The following is a 23,019-nucleotide window of genomic DNA, read 5'->3' as shown; positions in this document are numbered from 1 at the left end:
AATTTTCATGTGACCCAAACAGAGCATATTCTCTTCCTAATTACCCAAAAAAAAAAAAAAAAAAAGGAAAAGGAAAAGAAACAGAGCTTATTCATAATTGACTGTTTATTTCAAAAACACATTGAGTAACGCAGATAATTGTGTTTCACAGAAAAATGAACACGGAAGATTATGTGTATACTTATTTTTTCCTCATCATTTAAAGGACAATGGTGAGGTGGGTCACCTGACTCAACCTTTTAGTGATCTTAAAAACAATTAAATCATAAAAAAAAACTAATGTAGGTAATAATGTTATCCTGTTTATGATATCATGTCCTAAATCTAATCCATAACATATGTTTTAAAAATATCCATTAATAATAATTAAAAAAAAAAAATGGACCGCTCTCAAATACTTAAAAAATATTCATTGCTTTCAACGAGATTGTAATGCATAGTATCTTATCATCTTCCACTGCGAAGCAGAGGCTTATTGAATTGAATCTACTCTTTGGAAAATCCTCAATCCCCAAGCAAAAAGCTAAGCATGTCTACTCTTTGGAAAATCCTCAATCCCCATGCAAAAAGCTAAGGCATTTTGTATTTTGCACATCTCTGAGAGGTTATGCAAAAGCCAACCCCATCAAACTCATTTCTCTTAAAGCCTAGAAATTTTCAGTAATCTTTCATTTTCCAATAAAATTTATACAAAACAGGTATCTTTCAAGCCAAACTTGTAACAATAATTTTCCCAAATCCAAATATTCAGCAAAATGAAAATATGAGAAAAATAAAAAAATAAAAAAATAGAAGGTTTTGCATTTGGTACGGATCCCAGCAAGCGTAGCCACATTTATCATAAACCCGCTTTTAAAAACTTGGCAATATGTAATTGGTCATCAACCCACTGACGAAGCTGATTTAACCAATCATTAGCCGCCTCGTTCTCAACCTGGCCGAACAACACCACAGCTTACCAAACCTCAGTCTCTCTCTCTCTCTCTCTCTCTCATTATTCATTTCTGGACGATCTGTAGCTCACCCAAATCTCCTTTGGTTCTAAAAAAGCTCACAGAGCTCTCTTCCTCTCGCTCTCTCTCTCTCTCTCTAAAAAAAAGCCATGAACGATCCAATTGAGCCTTCGACGTCGAACACGCCGCTGAAAGACTCAGCCTCTCTGATTCACCCACGGCGCGAGCCATTCGAGCATGGTCTCCTTCCAATCCCCAAGCTCATCTTCACCGACCCGACCCAAACCCTAATCCCCCTCAAGCAGAAACTCATCGAGCACTCACCTAGCCAGCGACTCGGCTCCGTCGCCATCTCCGAGGCCCTTCAGATCTCCATTGACCATGCCCGCCTCGTCCTCGACACCATCGCTTCCATTCTCCATTCCGAGAACGATCCGCTCATCCGGGCCAAGCATGAGGAGGTTGATTCCGTTGGTGTTGATGTGCATGATCTGGTATTGTTCCTTTACATTCAGTCGTACAAGAGGTTGCTTCCTAGAACGCATAAGGATGCGGCTGCTGTGGCCGATGTTTGGCCTTCCACTTCAGCTTTCGATGGGTATTTGTCGGCTCTCTCTCCGTTGCAGGTGATTACATGTACTTGAAATTGAAATTTGCTTGCTTTATTGGAGGAGTATGTAATGCTGGTTGTCTTTTATTGGATAAGGATTAGGTTGGTGAAATGGGAGTGTTTTAATATGGGTTAGTATATGGTTTTCTTTTTTCTTTTTTTTTTTTTTTTTTTTTTTTTTGTTTTTGGTGTTTTTTAATTTGGTTTGATTTTCTTGCCGTTTGAGGATGCGAATGATTTTTTATTTTTCATTTTATGAATGCGTTAGGAATTTGGTCGCATTGTGAATTTGTGTTCTTTCTATAGGAAATGGGTTTTACTCGAATTAATTTAGTTCGTTATTTGACTGTTTGAGTTTATCACTTGGGGGAATAATGTGGTTGACCATTATATGAATTAGCCTTTTAATCTGGATATTAAGATTCCAATATTGTTTCCAGACCTTTCAATTCGGTCTATTGGATTAATTTATTTTACACACATTGGCTGCTTGTAAATGTTAGTTGAAGTTTTTGATTGTTATTGTTATTGGATTGTCATATATTTTAATAAAGGAATTCATCTTGGTGGTATCAATTAGAAATGGATTTCAAGGATTACATATTTTTTGTTTGTTTATATCTTGCCATCTCGGATGATTTTATACTATACAATGCTGAAGAACCTATAGTCACCTTTTTTGTATAGACCTCCTAGGTTTGATCATGATTACGTTATCATGCATCTGTGTGTCTTACTATTATTTCATCAGTTTTTCCTTACACTTGATTTGTTGGAGTGCTTCAGATTTGTTGGGATGGGTTATTTAGTATCCTTTAGCACAAACTATCATGAGTCTTGTTCCTCAAATTGAATCAAACTTATTTTCAAGCTTGGTATTCCAACACATGGCAGCTTGTACGTAGCAACAGCCGTCGGCTTATGCCATCACCAGCTGATGAAGAGGCTCATCAGTTGTCATATCTGCAAAAGCACTTGGCTAACATTCTCTCTCTTTTAGCAGAACCTGTGGAGGGGGAAGGCGAAGAATCGCTGGTTTGTAAAGTTACCACTAGCTCTCCTCTGTTTGTTGGAGTTTAGGCTTTTTTTTCTTTTATTTGTTCAAGTTTTATTCTTCTTTATTTTTATAGCTTCTGCAAACTGATTCATATGCACACGAAGATATTAGCAACATTGTCAATTGTTCTTTTTGTTGCTGTAAAAGATGCACATAATGAAGAAAAATCAAGAAAAATCTAGAGCTATAACATGATGCAGAGGACCACTCCCCCTAGGGCATTGCTAGCATATGACATTTGTTTTAGTTTATGCGTTTCTTAGAATTCAACTTTGTTCAGGTTGATTGTGTATCAAAGTAGTTTGTCAAAAGATCAAAAGAATAAAAAAAAAAGAAAAAAAGAAAAAGAAAGAAAAAGAAAGAAAATTAAATTTTCAAGGAACAACTTTTTATCTGTGACTCAATTACTAAAGCTTATTTCTTATCTTACTCATCTTTGCTATTGAAATATGTCATATAGTTGTGTTTTGCTTATTATTATTTCCAGACCTGCTTCTGGTTTGCTAATTGACTGTGTTGTCCTAGGTTTTGACCATGGATAGGTTTGAGCACCTTGGTTTTCTCATTCAATTTGGTGATAAGGGATCTGAAGGAAGTAGCTTGAGCCAATTTGCTCCCTTTTTTGCAAATTCAGATCCAGACATGCCTGCTGTTGCTGTTCCTGCAGCTCAGGTTCATGAATGGATTCTCCAGAATATAGCTTATACTTTGGAAAATATTTCTGAAAGAAATTCTCCAAAAGACAATGGGCTGCCCAATTCTTCAGATCAAGATGTTGCCATGACCGATGCCTGCACAAGTTCAATCAAGGCCTCTCCGAGTGCTAGAGGTCCAAGTTTTATTGAGGGGATCTCTAAAACATCGCTTGTTAAGCAAGCATCTGATTTTAAAGGGTCATCTGTCAAGGTTTGTTTATTAGATTTTATCTTTAACTAAAGCATGGGATACCATTATCTTCTAATTTACACGGTAGTGAGATTATATGCTAGTCTTATTGTTCTTTACAAGTTAGTGCTATTTGTGATCCTGTATTCCGGTTACCAATTAGATCTCAGTACCAAATCTAATACCAACTTATGGGATCTGACTGTTGTTAATTGAACTTGGAATGGAGTAGATCAATTGGATTTGATATTTTATACATAAGGATTTTTCAGCTTCCAGATGATATAACAACTTGATTTATCCTTTTGATTTAGGATGCCGCTCAATTTCAAGTCTTAATTAACTTGAATTTGAGTACTATTTGAAACTCTCAGATTCAGATTGGATGCAGGTATTCTAGATAACAAAACACGGTTGTATGTTTTAGGACCCCTACTGAATTCGGTCCTTTGCTGTCCCTCATATAATTCCTCATGTTGCTTCCCATTTGTTCCGTTTGTTTTCTTTATGCTTCATTCATGTTTTCTATCCTCGTAATTTTGCATAGAATGGCTTCTGCCCCATCTTTTGCTTGAATTGCAAAATGCTTTATCTCTACAATATAATATAGTTCTAGAAATTTGGTATGTTAAGAGATTTATAGGGTGAGTGGTTGCGAGAAGTTTAATCCTTAGGGCAGAGGGATCAGCATTTACTTACTAAAATTATGGTACATAAGTTCGAATTACATATGTTTAAAGAAAATGATGGTTGATGAAATTATAGAGAAGGTTTCCATTTGACATTTTATTTTATTTTATTTAATTTATTTGACGTACTCTTGGTTAGTGATAGTAATCTATCCAAATTGGAGTTTCTTTAGCATGCTTGGTCTAACTTTTTACTATTTTAGTGGCTCCGTTGCTGTCCTTCTGGATCAAGATCATATTGTTTCAATTAGATGCTTGAGCTGGTTTTGGAGCCTTAGTGACATCATATTTGTTAATGAACTTTTTCTTACGATTTGGGAGGAGCTTTTATGATGCTTAATGGTTCTTCTCAACATGTTGTCCTACATGCATTATATATATGTGTGAATTATAATTTGATTTTTACATTATAAGAAAGTACATTTTTTTTGCCTCTAACATGTTATTCACCTTTTCAGGTTCTAAATTGCCATGATTCTGTTATCTATGTCTTAGCCCCTTTGAGATATGCGACAGTTTATGGATGCTCTGATGCTACCATAGTTCTTGGAGCTGTTGGAAAGGTAAAAAGATGAACACAGTTGTTTCGATGCTTTTTGCAATTCTATTGCAATGATTTGCTGAAGATTGATAATATATAGTCTTTATTGCGTGTATAGATTTGGTAATCATCGTTTCAGTACTGAAATTTTTTGAGACCAGAAGCATGTTGTCTCAATTGTCCAATTTACTTTATAAATGAATTGGCTGTTACAACCCTGTATTCAATATTGTCGAGGTTTTTATTCTTATGGACTGGGAAGTCTATTCTAAAACAAATGAAGTAGCCATGGAGTACGTACCATGCATGTTGCTATGTCACGTGATAAAACTGGCAACAGGAGATATATTACTGCTGACCTGATTTGACTGATATGGATTTGATTGCTTTCATTACTTTATAGAAAGTTGACTGAAGCACTATCTTAAATGTATTCCATGTCTTTTACAGGCTGTAAGAGTTGAACACTGTGAGAGAGTTCATGTGATTATAGCTGCGAAACGAGTCTGCATTGCTAACTGTCGTGAATGTGTGTTCTTTCTTGGGGTAAACCAGCGACCGCTTATGGTTGGTGATAACCACAAGTTGCAGGTGAGTGCCACCATGTACTGTTGTTACGCATCAAACTACTAGCCAATGGTGATGCACTTTCATATCATTATTTTACATTACAATTATCAGTTGATGAAGTTTTTCCAAGTTTGGTTTTGCTTATCTTCTATAACAAATATTATATGTGATACTCGTATATATGGTCCTTGTATATGAACTACTTACACCTTGAAATTTTCATTCTCTCAATATTATAGGCTGTCATTCTTGAAATTTTTGTTGTGATTCCTTGTTAATCTCCATTATTATTTGGTCAGCCACTGTTCCAGTTTTGTTAAGGGTTTTATGTTTTGGGTTGTTGTTTTGGCTGTTTTGTTTTATGATAGATGGTTTGGAAAGATTGAGATTGTATCCGTTTCCTCTTTGGCTGTCTAGGTCTGTAATCTTATCCTTCTCCAGTGATCAAGGCAATGAGAGACACTTGTAGTGTCAATTTTCACACATTTTTCCCAGTTTATTTGTCATGAACTGTCAAATTGCCTGATGCCCTTGGCAGTTATACAGTTGAGGAGACAGTTGTAGATGTCACAATGTGATCCTTTAATCTTGTTCTTATGCTGCTAAAAGTGTGTTCATTAAATATGTGAAAGAGGGCAAGTATTGGAAAATTGTAAAATAAATATGTTTGACTAGAAGAAAAGAATTTCCGAAGTCTTGTACATGCACAATACTTTAGTTGGAAAATGAATGGGGAAAGGAAGATGTTTGTGCAAAAGTGAATCTAATTTACTTATTCCAATGTAATTTAAAATTTCATTGTTTCTTCTGGGGGTGCCGAATGCTTTACAAGTTCTTATTTTTCTGTTAAAACTTAAACTGAAAATAGAGAAAACCTGCTTGCCAATGGAGTGGTTGGAGAACCAAGTTCTTATTTTCCTTGTTAAAACTGTTAACTTTAACAGTTTTAACAGAAAAATAGAGAAAATTGCTTGCCAATGGAGTGATTGGACAACCCAAATTTGCTTGTTATTTATTTTTAAACCTAGTTGGGCATGTTATATGTTAAGGATATATTCATTATCTTCATATCACAAGGCTTTCTGTATTTGCAACGTCAAGTATTAATAAACATATTGAGAAATTATTCTGTTACACCCAATTTTTATCAGGTGGCACCATACAATACATTTTACTCTCAGTTGGAGGAGCACATGACTGAGGTTGGCATTGAGGCAACTGTAAATAGATGGGATGAACCTTTGGCACTTGGAATGGTTGATCCACATGATTCCTTATCGCATCCCGCCGGTGTCTCTGATGTTCAGGCCGAGTCTGCCACATGCCTAGATGCTGATCAGTTCACAAATTTTTTGGTATATTGGTGTTGGTGGTATTAATTTTATTGAAAATTATTTGTATCTCTTTTTAAATTTGAATAACTTACCTTCTTATAACTTATTTTACTTCATGTGCAGATTCCAAACTGGTTTGGTGGTGAATCCCCAGGTTCTACCAAAGTTAATCCATTTCCTTTACCAGATGCTTATTTGGCATCTCGGAATAGAAATGTATTTTACCTAAACATTCTGACTTCAGTTTACTTAGAAATTTGTTCTCAATATTTAGATTGCATATATAAGCGGAATTAGGTATTTTGATGTTTAGCCTATTTCTGGATACTTGGTTAATGATTAATATTCTTTTTAAAATTTCCCAGGAAAAGAATTTAGGAGAGATAAAGCAATTATTGAAGGAAGCACCTCTTGAAGAAAATCGAAAACGTGAATTATCTTCTGCACTCCATGTTTATTTCAAAGACTGGCTATATGGTAATGACTTGTTAATTTGTTTTTGTTCGTATAAATGAATTTGTACATGTGTCTGTACGATCACACAGAGTAAACGTGCTGGAATTTATTTTATTTTTGCTCCATTTTGAGGTCTTTAAGCCTATGAATTATAGACAATGTTAAGTAATTACTTTTCATTACTTTAACCTCTCAATTGTGAAGGTTGAGTTTAGGTCCCATGTATATGACAGAAATGGACTTTATGTCGATTTGAAATGCCATATCTTTCTGATGAGCAAGTATGAACCTGAGAAGTTCTCTTTGGGACCTTTCCTCCTTGCTTTATATGGGGTTGGGGTTTTTTGGCATTGGAGGAGACTACATGCTTTTAGTTTTAGTTGGTGGTATGTATTCTAAGTTTTGGATTAAAAGATGAATACCACTGTGAGACTGGTAATAGAGCTGATTGATTTGTGGGAGGAGGGTGCCTGTGGACCATATTGGTCTTCAGGTTCAAAATATATAGCCTTTTTAAGTAAAACAAGGTATATTATGACTTGTTATCACTATGAAATTGAATGCAATTCATTCAATTTAAATTCATGAATTTCATTGTTAAGTATTTCCAAAGACGGGGGATTAACTAGCTCATTTTGTTGATGTTGTCAGCGTCCGGAAACATCCGTCAGCTCTACTGTCTACAAGGGGACTAATACTTGCATGTTGGTACCGTTGCACAACCAAGAATGGTACAGAAGGAAGCTTTTTAATTTATCTTTCAACCCCTCAAGTTGATCTTTGCCATTTCTATTGGTACTACTGGCAGCTGAAAATCAACACTACGTACTTTGGAATGGTACATCATTTGTGCACTGACACTGTTGCACAGAGTGGAATTAGAAAGACATTTGCTAATCTCATTGTAATATTTTTTGGGAAAAGGGAAAAAAAAAAAAATGCAATCTTACTGTAATATTGGGTTAAACTAGGTTCGCAGCCTTGTGAATTTGTTGCCCCTTTATTATTTTTGGTCTAGAATGCTGGATTTTCCAATCGTTAATTTTTGGCCATCTTCGGGAGGTTTTCGTAGTTGGTATTTCGCTAGTGAATTAGGTGTTTCTAATTTTTGTCTATGGGCGCTATTTTATTCAATGTCCAACCGAAAATAAAAAACGTCCAGACATCTGAAGTCAAGCAGGAACCTGGTACGTGAAATTAAAATCATCGATGCATGTTTAATATCAAGTGTGCTATTTGAAAATGAACGTATTTAACTAGAGGTAACAGAATATAACTATTATAAACATGACAATTAATGCCTTCCTGCCTTATTTTTGGTTGGATTTATGTTAATGTTGTCGAAAAATTGCAAATTCATTAAACATTTGAAAAGAGTCGAGAGACAAAATTGAATCTTTAGCTTCTTATATGTGACTAGCCTGTAGGGGCCAATTGAAGCAGCTTCTCTGCTTGATCTGGAAAGAAGGTAATGAATAGATATGCACCTGGCATTTAACAAAGCAGCAAAAAAGAAATGTCACTTAAAGAGAACTCAACTGTAGCGTCATTTAGTTCTACCGGAAACAGCCAAGTGGCTTTCCTCCAATTCCTGAGTTTGAATCTCCATAATAATAACAACAACAATATTAATAATACAATAAACTGTACCATCGATAAGGTTAAGAAGAAGTGCAGACTTACATATAAGTACAGTTCCGAGTACAGCAGAGATTTTTCCTTGAATAGTGACTAAACCAGCTTTACCAGCATCTTGCAACTCAGTGGTACCAACAGTATCAAATGTTCCTATAAGACTAAAAAGTTCAGATCTCTCATCTTTATGAACACAGATAACTGGAATAAGCATATCCATCCCAACCTGGTTTGACAGTTTGAAGCCCTGATGTAATACATGCTATGTTCTGGAAACCTGCTTGCTCTAATTTAGTTGCAGCAGAAGTAGACCTTGACATTAAAAAGGAAACAGTATCCTGTCAAATGGTTTCCCAATTAGGCAAAAATGGCAATGCACAAATGATTATAAACTGAGAAATTGATTTCAAACTAATACAACATTAAAAAATATCTGAAATTGATTCTAATAAAGATTTAAGTAGTTGAAAATATACTCAGTCATCATGATATGAGGACTCTAATGTATCTTATCCATAAACTAAGTATGCTATTCCTGCCGATGTCTAAAAATTGTAGGAAATAGGATTAGGAAACCTCTCCATGCCCAATCCCTCAAGTTAGAGAGCACAGAAAACGGCGATTTGCACTGTAATGGCACTCTTGACCTTAAAGACTTCAAATACAAAGTGTCTATTACTCTTAACTCTCTCACATACCATGGGACTGGATATTTATGTTAGAAGATAGTCAACTGCCTCGCACAATCCACAAACACCAATTAGGATTCTTGTACTCATTCAACAATGACAAATGAAAATAGAGATTGCACCAGTATTGAGCTGTTTAAATTGCTAAAGAGTCCAATCCCCCACCAGGAGTTTTTGGCCTTGCAGAAGGGTTTTTAGAAGAGTACACTTACCAGGCCAAAAATAAGCGGAGAGCTATCTAAAACTAACCTTAAACCTTCCTGGCAGACGAGTAAGAGTTTGCTTCCAGGTGAAAACTGGCTTTTAACAGTTTGCACAAATTCAGGATTGGGTTTAGTGAATGTCAGTCCGAAGAACAGACCCGCAAAATTGTTGTGCAGAGTCCTCTTTACAATTGTGCCTGCACAAAAATGTTATTATGAAGAGAAAACAAGATTCCATCTATTTATTTAGCATTTCAGTCCCATAACTGTGATGCAGACGATTCGAGAGACAACAAGAAATGGGATATTATAGAATCACAGTGCAAAAGGAAAGTTTGGAGATTACCAGGGTCATTGTCTTGGTTCTCAATAAATAGAGGCACATGAGTACATGATTTGATATGTGCTCGATCAAATTGAGATTTGTCCCGGACATCTAGAATTGTATATCCTTCAGCTGCAATAAGTTTCTTGGCTTCTTCAGCATTCACAAAATTGACTTCTGCTCTAATGCTTAAAGCTCTCCTACGGATTGGCTTCGCAAAAATGGTTCCTCCAACACGACTATGAGTTTCAAGTTTCAACAAAGATGTCCGGAGACAGCTGAAAACATATCTTCAATCCCTTACTTCAACATCCATAGTTACCCAATTTCAAGTTACAAATTTACAAATTTACCCAATTTCAAGTTTCAAATTTATTTTGTTCTCATTTTCTTTATTGTAAAGCTAACACCACCCCTTCGGAGGATCAAAATTTTCAAATGGAATTTTGAAAAAAATAAATAAATAAATTAAAAAAAAATTCCTCTTAGTGCTACAAGAAAACAGAATCAAATCTGCTTTTAAGTACGCTAATTTTACTATCATATATGGTCATTTTGTTGGAGAAAGCATTACGGTTATACTTTTCTTGGATATGAAGCTTCTTCTTTTCATGTTCAACAATCTAATTATTCACAAAACAAACTAAAGCTACACTAGACGGTGGCATTCAAAACCCATGTTTTTTTACCCACAAAGGTCTAGATGTTAATTATGAAAAGGAAAACTATTAGCAAAAAAGTCTCAAGTACAAAGTCCAACATTTATTTCTAAGTTCTTTATCTTTTTCCTCTTACTTTGTCTTTGAGATAAAGAATCAAGTTTCAGACCATTGACCATGAAAAGAAGATTACATCTGAGACTAGGAAAAGAAGAAAAAAGTAATTTAGCGTTCACAGAATACTTTTTCCTGCAGAAAAATTCTTTACCTTGTCGAAGAGAAAGTTGAACAAGCTCCAATTCCTGCCATCACAGAGAGCTAGTAGCTCAGTCTCTCCCTCCCTTTCTCTTCATCCACACTGCATAGTTGTAGTTAACGGAAACCAGCCTGGAACGACCCAAGAAATATGGAAGGGTCAATGGGTTTCTGCCACGTGGCAACACGAATTAGATATGCTTCTCGAATCTTTTACTTCAGTCTTGAGAGGAGATTAGATATCTTATCAATGCAATTTGCAAGTTCCACGTGCTCGCCGTGTGAATCAATTTTATTTTGATGCTCTACTTTTTTAAAGAAATAATAATAATAGTAATAATAATGTATTATCACAAGGTTTGATTAAAGAATAGCTTTGAAAAATAAGGTAACAATACTTTTGGAGCCTCTATTTCTCCTTCAATTTCAAACGGACCTGGACCCTTCATTTTTATTTTTTTTCAATTGGATATCTCTATTTTAATTTTGGTTTCAATTTAGATATAAAATTTTTAATTTTTTCAATCAAAATCCTCACTTTTAGTTTTTTCAGGTCATAGAATCACATATATTATTATATATATATATATATATATTTTTTTTTTTGGTTATGATATTCCATAAAGGGGGGACATTGAATCCAAAAAACAAAGAGGACGTAATCCTTGCTTTGAGATTATAATGATTGTTCTACAGCTTTCATTAATGTAGAATTGAGTGCTTAGTATATTGCTAAAAGTGACACAAGGCAGTAATAATAACACGACGGAGATTGACAATTTGAATTATAGAGCGGAATTGGAGCTATCGCTTTTGGAGATTGGATTATATGAAGAATGGATGGTTGGTTATGGAAAAGATTATTTCTTTTCTATGTATTACTTTGCAAATTGTCCGAATTTTGAAGAGGTTTTGTTTAATCAAGGAATGTATCTAAAAGTTGATTTAGAAGTAAAGACGGACAAGGAATGCAATGCAATATTCACTTTTGCAAATTGGTATTTTGAATTTTGATCTCCAATAAAACGATGGTACAATTGATCCATGCGAAGAATGGGAAGAGAAAGTTACTTCACATGTGAAGCTGTGTACAGCACCGACAATTGCATGAAGACCGTGGAGGAACGATCCGAGAGAGATAGTTAATCTTCAACTTAAAATAGTTTTCTCATAGAACAATCATCAGCAAAGACACATTTCTTATTACCAGGAAAATCAAGAAAAAGGACTCTTCATCGCCAAGAAAACCAACACCGTCAAATCTCATTATTTGGGTAACTCTTTAAGGAAGAATCAAAAGCATCTATCATAAGGAAAAACCGATAAAAGACTCTTTTACACAGGTTTTGTCACCATGCGGGTATTTCAAAGCCCTTCAACTTGGTCCTTTATTTATTTGTTTTTTTAATGTGCCTTTACTTCAATAATTCAACACCCACATAAGAAACTAAATAAAAAAGAGAAAAATATCTTCTCTATGTAGCTTCCTAGCAGAATATCTGGCTGAAGTAGACCTACACATGGTAAAATTGAAGTAGCAAGTCAAGCATACAGAATTTGCATTCCAAATTCAAATGCAGGTTGACATCACACATATTATTGTATATCCCCAGCTAATTCTCTAGCTCTGTATATAAAGACGAAGTAGCTAGCAGGTAAATGCTAAATGGTATTTACTCCAACTGCATCAAATTCTAGTGGAGGATAGAAAATGAGGATTTTATCAATCATCTTTTGCTGCATTTATGATGGTTTTCGTGCATCCAGTGATGAACTACTAGACACAGTGATTGAGAATATCGGGCCCAAATTCTATGAAACTGAAGCTTTTTCACCAATTGCTGTTCCTTTTTTTTTTTTTTTTTTTTTTTTTTTTTTTTAAATTTTTTATTAGCTCAAATTTTCCTTGTCTGTAGTTTTGATCTTATTTAATTAATTTTTATCTACTTGGGTTCTCAACTTTCTAATTTGTTGTGAATAATGAAGATGGATGTATTTCTGCATTAACATCTGTGTAATAAAAAGAAATTGTTACTCCAAACACCAAAGAGTTGGTAATTTTTGGCACATTCCACATAGCAGGACGATGGCCTTCCAGAACCGGGGGTCTTCGGAGGGCGATGGCCTCCCCTCTCTCTGTGCTTCACCTCCGGGAATTGTTAAGGGAAACAAGCCCTGTATAGCCACAGATCAGCTTTAAAATGCGAGTTTTGAGCTCTTCATGCCTGATTAGATCTTGCATAAATGAGAAACAAGTGAACGGCAACCGCTTGTGAAATTATACACTTTCTGGTATAAAGTGCTTCTGGGCAAACATTGGGACAACGAAGTTGGAAATCATTTATTAGCAGTATGTCTATTTAGCTCCAAAATACTTTCTGCCCGTTTTCCTCCATAATACTTTCTGATACTAAGAAGATTTTCCTATTTTCCCACCGCCAAGAAAATCCCTATTCTCTTTATTTCTAAGTTGAATCACAATGACATGTCCTTTTCTGATTCCAATCCAGCTTTATCTTTGAAAAAATCAAATCACCCCCCCCAAAAAAAAAAAAAAAAAAAAACAAGAACCCTCCAAAATTAATGGTTCCAATGTCAGATGCATAGTTACACCAAAAATAACTTTGATGAAATGACAAGCATATTTATTTCCAACAAATCCATTCATGCTCTAAAAACTTTAATCCAAACAGGCACGGAAACAGAATCAAGAGTATGATTACATCTCTCAAAATACAGACAGTTCAGGAAACAACAACCGATTCTCTTCTATTAGCTTGCAATGATCCTTTTCTTTACCAGCGGCATCAATAAATTATGAATCAGCTGTCGGTCTTTTCTTGGTGGTGTAAGGGTAATACTCCTTGCCGGTGTCAATTCTTGTAGTCTGACCCCCACTGTCGATCAGTGAAGAAGTGACTGCCAAGGCTGATCCAGCAGCAATTGCAGTTGAAATGCTCTTTCCTGTGAGATGGCCTAACCAATCAATACAACTTAAAAGGACATAATTCCAGCTTGCATTATCAAACATAAGTCCAGAATCGAAATTATGATGCCTGTTAAATGAAACAGGGTATCAAACTCACATAGTAGGTCAGAAGATCAAGTATATGGGGAATCTACTGCTCATTCAAATGGACTATGAGCTGATAGAGATTGGTGCCTATGGTGCAATTCTGAGACACGTACATGGAATGGAACTATATGATTATATTGCATCCACCCTAGTGCCTTACAAATAGTTAGTCTGTATAATTTCAGCAACAGTTTGAGCACGTAACAACAGTTTTGATAAGCAAATTAAAAGCCCATTTATCGCCAAAACAAACTGATCATGATCCTGGAGATCTAGTTAAAAGATTAGGTTAATTAGTATATAACTGACACACAAATATCAATGATAGCACCAGATATGCTATCTTTTCTTCACTGTATAGCCCTAAGAAGTAGGACAAGTTATATGATACAAGAAACGAAGTTCCACCAATCAGCACTATGTATGCGTCTATCTTCCCAAATCTAAGATTTATTAAGGGTATCTCCTTGGTATCAGTCACTTGTATGTCTATCTGCTTCCAGATAAATATGATTCGTTATGCAAAATTTCTCTCTCGCATAACTCAGGGAGACTGTTCAAGTCCACTATTGAATAAAATACCATAGGCAACAGCGACAGAAAGCTCAAAAAAGAATCAAACTGCAGTTAATTTGTATCTCATGGTACATCTGGAGCACAAAAATTCATATATATAAATTGCGAAATACAGACATCACAAAAGGATATAGCATTTTGATCGCATTACTAACAGTTGCAGATACCAGGTTAAATTTTTTTAATAAAAATAAGGCTGCAAGTTTTGAAAATAAATTTCGTAGTTATTGTGTATGTAAATCATCTATCTACAGCATACCAGTCTACACAAAAGTTATACTAATAAGTTATAGAGCATTTCAATCATTCACAAACCCCCTGAGACTAACCCCCTAGCTAGTTACTGATTTGTTCTTGTAGTGGCATAAAATATACTTCCATTGGTAGCCTAACAATAGAAATTAAGTCATTGTTTGTAAACAAGATAATATATCCTAAATAGCATTTAGTTCTTAGAAAGCCACATCAATCGTCACATTGCATGTTACCACTCTCCAACAAAAATAAAAACGCATTCAACATAGGCATCTAATCAAATTCTTACCTTTGTAACCTAGAATGGTTGATCCAGCAACGAAACCACCAACAGCTCCATTAATAAAGTCTCTTTTCATCCTATAATGCTGCAAGAGCTGCTCAACACCAATGTACACTCCCCCTATTGCAGCAAATGTCACCCCGTAGTTACCCATCATCTTCAGGGTCCTTATCAGCCCTGGAAGAGCAACACTTCTCTCTACACGAGGCACATCATACCAAGTAGCCACAATGGTCCCAAAAATGGTTCCAGTAACTAAACCTGTAGTAGCACCTTTAATTGTTTTCATAGTAGGTGTATCATCATCCTCCAAGTACCTTCGTTCTGCAGGGTCCATGGTTTTCCACTAACTGGTTACTGCCTAATCTGCAGAAAAGAAACAACGAAAAAATGTATATTATATATATGTGTGTGTGTGTGTGTATGAGAACTTAGACCCTATTTCTCAGAAAGGCAAATGACCATGCGAGAATAATATCTCAAGCATCGATCCATGTTATATGCAAGGCAAACATTACAAGTGACACTTTCTTTTGGCATTTCATTCCAACAGTTGTCATTAGGCATATAATTTTTATAAGGCTTTAAACTTATTCAAATCTCCATCTATATTAAGGGTTATTGTGCCAAGGATTTAAGAACATACATAATGCCTATTCAATTAGCTTCTAATATAATATTTTCTATAAACCCAAATCTAATTTCCCTAAACAAAATTTTCCATCGAACCAAACTAAGCATTTAAGAGAGGCCGGGGGGTGGCGCCCCGGGGGGGGGGGGGGGGGGTGGAATCAATTTCCCAAATACAGAACACAATAAAAATCATAAAGCTGCCAAATTCCACTGCATCAGAAATGGAAAAAGAAGGGGACCTAAATCACAACTAATAAAGAAACTGTTCGTCATGTATGAAAAAAAAAGAAAAAAAAGAACAAAAAGAACAAAAATCAAAGCAGTTTTTTTAATATTTTTTTTTAATTGTAAATTCTATACAGAAAAAAATCAATGACAATTCTCAGAAACAGAAAAAAACGAAAAGAAAAATTTCCCACAAGACCTAGATAGCTACAAATTTCCTGTCATTTGGGCAGCGCCCAAAGGATCAATTTTTCAAAACCGAGGATATTCGAGAAAATAGTAGGGTAAAGCATGCAGATCAAATCGTCAATGAAGGAAGAAAATATATTATAAGATTACATACACAAATTGCAAATGAAGAAGAATGAAAAAGAAGTACCTTGGGGGCTGAAATACACAACAGACTTCTCAGTGGAAAATAATGCTCCTGCTGCTGCTGCTGCTGCTGAAGCTGGTTCAAGCCTGCAAAAATCCGATTTCAGCTGTGTGCCTCGTTTCGTTTTCGCATTGACCGTATTGTCCTCCTCCATTTCTATTTTCTCGGTTGACTCCCAAAAGGCCCAAACCAAGAAAATACTTCATGGGCCTGATTGGGTTAGTTTTGGCCCAAACTACAAATAGGTCCAGATCCAGATTTATTATATTTAATCAATGTGAATTAAAACAATGGAGGAATAATTTTGTTTTGGCTTTCAGAGTAGTTTAAAATTAGGAGAATTTGGCCCAATACCACTCTTTAAAGACGGTTAAGGATATTTATCCATATTTTCTGGATCTTTTTTATTTTACCCTTTAATATCTATTCTTACCTTAAAAAAATTATAAATGACTTCCATATCCTTATTTTATTTTCCCGTGCGTCTTGTATTCCACTAAACAAAATTGAAAAACACCTTAGCGGGTTCCCATTTCTTAGAAATTGCAGAGATTCTCAATGAGTTTCTTTTCGAGCCTATCCATAGCAAACAAGCCAGTCAAACATAAATGATAAGTAAACCAAAAATTCGAAGGCAATAATTTTCAAGTGCTTATTACCAAATAATAATCACTGGTTAGAGAAAGAAGGAGAGTTGGGTTTGCATATTAAAGGTCTTGGAAGTGAGACGAAAGTGGACACCATTGAAGAATCTCAGAGATAGACAGAGAGAAAATGTCGAAGCAAAGCCAATAGCAAGTTTGACAACTCTTATAGAAGGAAGAGCAAAAGAAGAGTGTGTATAGAGTAGGGTCGCGTGGGATAAGGAAGCATGTGCTGCACTTGCCTATATTAACACAGGAGTTTTGGAAACTTCCAATATCTCATCTTCTTCTTGCTCTTCACCATGCGAGCCTCTATTTTTACAAAGCTGATAGCTGAAAATAATTGGGGCAAAGCTGTTAAACTAAAGGGTTACTGGTAAGAGAAAGAGGAAAATTGGATTTGAAGTGTGGGAGGTGGGACATTGGTTAGAGAGAGAGAAGTTGTACGTGGTTTATTAAGGAGTCTCCACATTTGCACAAATTTCTATCACCAAGTTTTGACAGTCAATCGTAGAATTTTCCTCCATCCGGATCACCATATGGCCTACCATCATTCAATTCATTAGTCCATCCATCAGACAATACCATTTGTAGAGAGTTTACAACCTTTGCCCAAGCACACTTATCTTAGTCCAAGAAAGGTTTCAATCTAGAACCAATTAATTTTATATTGAAATCTCAATTGAGCTTGGGCAAGTGGGCTTGAGCAGAGGCTCAACACTCTATACATGATATATATATATATATATATATATATATCTCTTTGTGTCTCATTAGATCAAACAATGTTAGGTCACTTTTTGTACCAATTTGAGAACTTTTTTAGAACTTTCGAGATTTTTTCTCCTTAGAATCATTGAAAAATGTATATTTTGCATGTTGTTACATTTAACACACATTAGAGGACTTGTGGAGGCCAAAAAATTGATAAAATGTGATAACCATAGAGGTTTCAGTAATTACCGATGAAACCTACGATAATTTTTCCAGTAACTACAAATTGATTACCGTAGGTTTCATCGGTAATTACCGAAGGCCCTACGGTAATCAAATTTTTGTGCCAATTTGAGAACTTTTTTAAAACTTTTGGGATTTTTTCTCCTTAAAATCATTGAAGAATGTATATTTTGCATGTTGTTGCATTTAACACACATTAGGGGACTTGTGGGGGCCAAAAAATTGGTAAAATGTGATAACCATAGGGGTTTCGGTAATTACTGATGAAACCTACAGTAATTTTTCCAGCAACTACAAATTGATTACTGTAGGTTTCATCGTTAATTATCGAAAACCCTACGGTAATCAAATTTTTGTGCTAATTTGAGAAATTTTTTAGAACTTTTGGGGTTTTTTCTTTTAGGATCATTGAAAAATGTATATTTTGCATGTTTTTGTATTTAACACATATTACGGGACTTGTGAGGGCCAAATAATTGGTAAAATGTGATTACCATAGGGGTTTCGGTAATTACCGATGAAACCTACAGTAATTTCAAATTTTTGTGCCAATTTGAGAACTTTTTCAGAACTTTTGGGGTTTTTTCTCTTTAAAATCATTGAAAAATATACATTTTTCATGTTTTTGCATTTAACACACATTACAGGACTTGTGGGGGCCAAAAAATTAGTAAAATATGATTACTATAGGGGTTTCGGTAATTACCGATAAAACCTACAGTAATATTTCCAGCAACTACAAATTGATTACCGTAGGTTTCATCGGTAATTACCAAAGGCCCTACAGTAATAAAATTTTTGTGCCAATTTAAGAACTTTTTAAAAACTTTTGGGGTTTTTTCTCTTTAGGATCATTGAAGAATGTATATTTTGCATGTTTTTGCATTTAACACATATTACGGGACTTGTGGGGGCAAAAAAATGGGTAAAATGTGATTACTATAGGGGTTTCAGTAGTTACCGATGAAACCTACTGTAATTTTTTAAGCAACTACAAACTGATTACCGTAGGTTTCATCAATAATCACCAAAGGTCCTACGGTAATCAAATTTTTATGCCAATTTGAGAACTTTTTCAGAACCTTTGGGATTTTTTCTTTTTAGTATCATTGAAAAATATATATTTTGCATGTTTTTTCATTTAACACACATTAGGGGACTTTTGGGGACCAAAAAATTGATAAAATGTGATTACCATAGGGGTTTGGTAATTACTGATGAAACATATGATAATTTTTTCAGCAAGTAATCAAATTTTTGTGTCAATTTGAGAACTTTTTCAGAACTTTTGGAATTTTTTCTCTTTAGAATCATTGAAAAATGTATAGTTTGTATATTTTTGCATTTAACACACATTAGGGGACTTGTGGCGGCCAAAAAATTGGTAAAATGTGATTACCATAGGTGTTTCGGTAATTATTGATGAAACCTACGTTAATTTTTTCAGCAACTACAAATTGAATGCTTTCACTTATTAATGTCATTTTTTCTCTTACTTTGCCAACATTTATCATTAATAAAGCTAGATTTATCTTACTCTTGGTGGAAACACACACGATTAAAGTTATTGGATGGAATTGTGGTGATTCTTTTAAGATGGTGGACAAATATCAATTACCGACGATGCATCGGTAATTACCATTTGGTAGTAATAGCATCCATGAAACAATAAGAAACCTATAAAAAAACTGAACACAGAATGATATTTTAAAAACACAATAGCAGATGACTTTGCCAACAAAACAACACATAAAACCAACGTCTATTATGCCAAAACACATGTTAGCAGTTGAGCTACTAATTGCATTCCTTACTACATTGCATAACACATGCATATCGCATAACATGCCCCCATTTTCTTAATATAGCGTAGAGCAATTTATGGTCCTTCAGTTGAATGGTGCTGTTGGTTGGTAGTGCTATCAAGAGATACAACGGCCGAGCATGATCGGCTGTTGTGACCAATCTGTTTGCATCTCCCGCATCTATATTGAAGACGCTCCTCTCCTTGAGATTGAATCCTCTTCTTTCTTGGTCTTCCTGATTGTTTGCCAATCTTAAGTGGAAGTATAAGCTGGTTTATGACATCATCTCGAGCATGCCACTGACATTTATCTCTAAGTAGATATATGGTTTTTGAATATGCGTCACGGAGTGAGGCAACTGAGTAATGTGCTGAACAAAGGATATATGGAGAAATATGTTGATGCTTACATGCTGCAATTGCATGGACACAAGGAAATCCATCAATGTCGAATTCCTTGCATGAGCACGTCTTATTTTCTAAGTTGACTACTCCAACGAACACGCCATAGCCAACAATTTGAAACTCGTATAAGTTCATGGAATAACACTTAAGCCTCTACCATTATTTGAGCGCTTTTGCATGATATTTTCCAACCAATTAGTAACAGAAGTTTGCATTGCAGCTGCTTTATTTCGACGTTCATACCCCTTGTTGATTAATTCTTCAATCATGTCTGCAAACAAAACAGCTCAAAAACATTACAAACTCTAGTATTGCCTTTCCTCCTCATGATAATTATAGCAGACCATGCCTTCTAACGTAAGGAAAAAAAACTACTACATTATAACAAAACCAATATAATATCAACCAATATAATATTAAACACAGTAATCACATAATAAAAGCATTAAAAGGTTACTAAAGACTATAACTGTGGATATTTAGATATCACAATACATCAACAGCAAGTGGACTTCTCATATAAAACATTTAATATGTCCCCAAGAAGATAATAATCATCAAATGCGGCTCCTACCATGGACCTACCAATAATCCAAACCACAACAGCTGTGGTCCTTGTGCTCCTTAAAATTTTGAATAGAAACATAAAGTGAAAGAGCTTCATCATATCATAATATGCTGACAACACAAATACAATTGAGTGAATAATCTTCCACTAGTTCCTTTCACCCTAAAGAGAAAAAAGTTCATCCCACATAACAAATAGCAAGGAGTATTGAGCATTTCTTTAAAATTAACAATGTTTCAGAACATGTGACAAATAAATTGCTTAATTTATAAAATCCTAAAAAACTAGTTATTAAGTGCTCAGGAGACAAAAGGTTCTTAGATAAAAGGTGGAAATTCTGTGGTTCGGTAAAATAAAGTAGAAACCTAAAGCATAGATTAATTTGAACATTGTTACACAGATAATGAGGATCCATTAATCGTTCCAACCAAGTCAGAGATCAGAATGCCAACTCCCTGTGTGTAGAATTTACAAATATACAACAATGAAAGGAACACAATGTTGACCTTAATTTGAAGGTCAGCAAATATGAACTGAACAAGAAGAATATAGGTAATAATACTATTGCACTACTTTGACCAATATAGGAACCAAATAGACCTCTAAAATTTAGAACATCTAAATTTTTCAGTTTGGCTAACGATGAAATGAGGAAAAGCAACATCTAAATTTTGAAGTGCATGTAAATGTTGATATCTATTTGTGCAATTTCAATTGGTTTACTCGTTTTTTCATATGAACACCTTATTTTACATTCATTGTGATTTTGCCTGTTTTCTAATACTTTTTTTTTTGGCTTTTTCCCCCTTAATGTGTGTGTATTTGTCAATACAATAGATAATATAGTGGTGGCTAACTTCCAAAAAGCATAATTGATCTGCAGCCAAACCGAGGAACTCACATAAAATGTCTTCCTTACACAACTCCCATAGTTTTCTATTATTATCATACGTTAACCTATCATTGCATCTTTTAACATGAAGTGCAAAGGGAAATGATTCCACAACATCATAACTGGAGTTTGAGTTAAATCAATAAATGAAAGCCCCAATGGACTGTTTAAATCAATAAACATGCATGAGAAATGACTAAATTAGAAGGTGATGAATACAAAAAATATCAACAAAGAAAACGGAGAACAATTTTTGTGAAGTATCTCTTTGACACAAGAATAATTTACTTGAATAAAAGATATTAAAGTAATAATAATGATATAAATAAAAATAGAAATAAAAATGCATGATGATACAAAAAAAGAAAAGGAAAAACAAAGTGCATTTACATTGGATGTTAAGTGTTATGAAGCGGTATGAATGCAAATACTTTAAATCGAAAAACTCATTCATAGAACTCAAAGAAAGGCACTGAAAACAATATCACTAAACAATTCACTTCGTAAACCATGATTAATGCTGCAAAATAACACTTACCCCAGGAAAACTTAACTCGTAGAGCCCAAATCCAACTAAAGCTACCAAAGGAACAGTTGAAAGTGGACTCAAAAACTTGAAGAATAGAAATAGAAAATCTAATTAACAACAACTTCAGAATTCCAATTGTTTGTAGGACAAAACTATTTTGGAGAAAACATTAAAAGGCATCAGTGCAAACACTCAGCAGCCTTAACAAATATTTGACAATAGTTTTTGTAGTCGAGTTCTATTACTTCTCTAGTTCCCCTTTAGAATGAGAAGCCAAATTTCAGAGCTTCAACTTTTTAGCTTCAACTTTCCTCACTCCCATTTTCTCACTCCACTTCCCAAGTACAACATATATGTTAGACAAAATTACATATGTAGATATTGGCTTAGGATTTAAACTAAATATTTTCTTTGCTAGACAACATTATATAAGGTTAAGCACATTCAAACATAAGACCAGTTAACATTAAATAATTATCAACATCAAAAATTTAAGCTTTAAGAAAACATGTAGTTTTAACAAGAATGAAATAGTAAGTGGGATGCTTATTGTTTATTTTTATCATTTCTATGTTCACTACCATTATTATGGTTCTTTTAGTCTTTGCTCACAATAAAAAGAAAAAAAAAAAACAAAAAAACAAGGAAATGACCTAAAATGGGGTTTGCAACCAAAAATTAAAATAGGCATAAAAAATTGTAAAGTCTTGGAAAATGTTCCACCAATAAGTGGTGAGTTTTGAATTTTTAATCAAAAAGGTGACAGGGAAGTGTACCATAAACGTTTATAGTGCCCTTGGGTGGTTCCTTATCAGATTTCTTCACTGTGGGATCAGCACAGACAACAACATAAATTTTCTTGTATAGTTCTTCAAGGTTATCTGCTTAAGTCCTTCTTCTATGTACTCATTAAAGGATTTCACTAAACCTTCCTG

The 23,019-nt window shown here is 34.6% G+C and overlaps 3 protein-coding genes across 6 annotated transcripts; 1 reads left to right on the top strand and 2 right to left on the bottom strand.

Moving 5' to 3' along the window:
• The first annotated feature begins 963 nt into the window (after positions 1-963).
• LOC107408147 (uncharacterized) lies at positions 964-8,166 on the top strand. Of its 2 annotated transcripts, XM_016015549.4 has the most exons (9): positions 968-1,579; positions 2,458-2,598; positions 3,146-3,526; positions 4,653-4,757; positions 5,186-5,326; positions 6,457-6,660; positions 6,763-6,855; positions 7,005-7,116; positions 7,747-8,166. In XM_016015549.4, the coding sequence occupies exons 1-9, from the start codon at positions 1,103-1,105 to the stop codon at positions 7,788-7,790; spliced, it is 1,698 nt and encodes a 565-aa protein (XP_015871035.1). In that variant the 5' UTR covers positions 968-1,102; the 3' UTR covers positions 7,791-8,166. The 2 variants fall into 2 exon arrangements, with proteins under 2 accessions (XP_048321073.1, XP_015871035.1); XM_048465116.2 differs by lacking the exon at positions 2,458-2,598 and having other exon boundaries at positions 964-1,579.
• A 186-nt stretch (positions 8,167-8,352) lies between these two features.
• On the bottom strand, positions 8,353-11,051 carry LOC107405573 (rhodanese-like domain-containing protein 9, chloroplastic). Of its 2 annotated transcripts, none has more exons than XM_016015651.4 (6): positions 10,875-11,051; positions 9,969-10,237; positions 9,669-9,819; positions 8,957-9,042; positions 8,779-8,883; positions 8,353-8,582 (listed from the first exon to the last, which is right to left on the bottom strand). In XM_016015651.4, exons 1-6 carry the CDS (start codon positions 10,913-10,915, stop codon positions 8,512-8,514), a joined length of 723 nt encoding a protein of 240 aa, XP_015871137.1. In that variant the 5' UTR covers positions 10,916-11,051; the 3' UTR covers positions 8,353-8,511. The 2 variants fall into 2 exon arrangements, with proteins under 2 accessions (XP_015871137.1, XP_015868127.1); XM_016012641.4 differs by having other exon boundaries at positions 9,969-10,225; positions 10,875-11,039.
• A 2,429-nt stretch (positions 11,052-13,480) lies between these two features.
• On the bottom strand, positions 13,481-16,447 carry LOC107409211 (outer envelope pore protein 16-3, chloroplastic/mitochondrial). Of its 2 annotated transcripts, none has more exons than XM_048466097.2 (3): positions 16,289-16,446; positions 15,058-15,417; positions 13,481-13,825 (listed from the first exon to the last, which is right to left on the bottom strand). In XM_048466097.2, exons 2-3 carry the CDS (start codon positions 15,386-15,388, stop codon positions 13,677-13,679), a joined length of 480 nt encoding a protein of 159 aa, XP_048322054.1. In that variant the 5' UTR covers positions 15,389-15,417; positions 16,289-16,446; the 3' UTR covers positions 13,481-13,676. The 2 variants fall into 2 exon arrangements, with proteins under 2 accessions (XP_048322054.1, XP_048322055.1); XM_048466098.2 differs by having other exon boundaries at positions 13,779-13,917; positions 16,289-16,447.
• Between the last annotated feature and the right edge of the window lie 6,572 nt (positions 16,448-23,019).

The sequence above is a fragment of the Ziziphus jujuba genome, chromosome 11, assembly GCF_031755915.1.
Source record: "Ziziphus jujuba cultivar Dongzao chromosome 11, ASM3175591v1".
Taxonomy (NCBI): domain Eukaryota; kingdom Viridiplantae; phylum Streptophyta; class Magnoliopsida; order Rosales; family Rhamnaceae; genus Ziziphus; species Ziziphus jujuba.
Note: the sequence above shows the minus strand (reverse complement) of the source record. Positions and strands in the feature narration are given on the sequence as shown.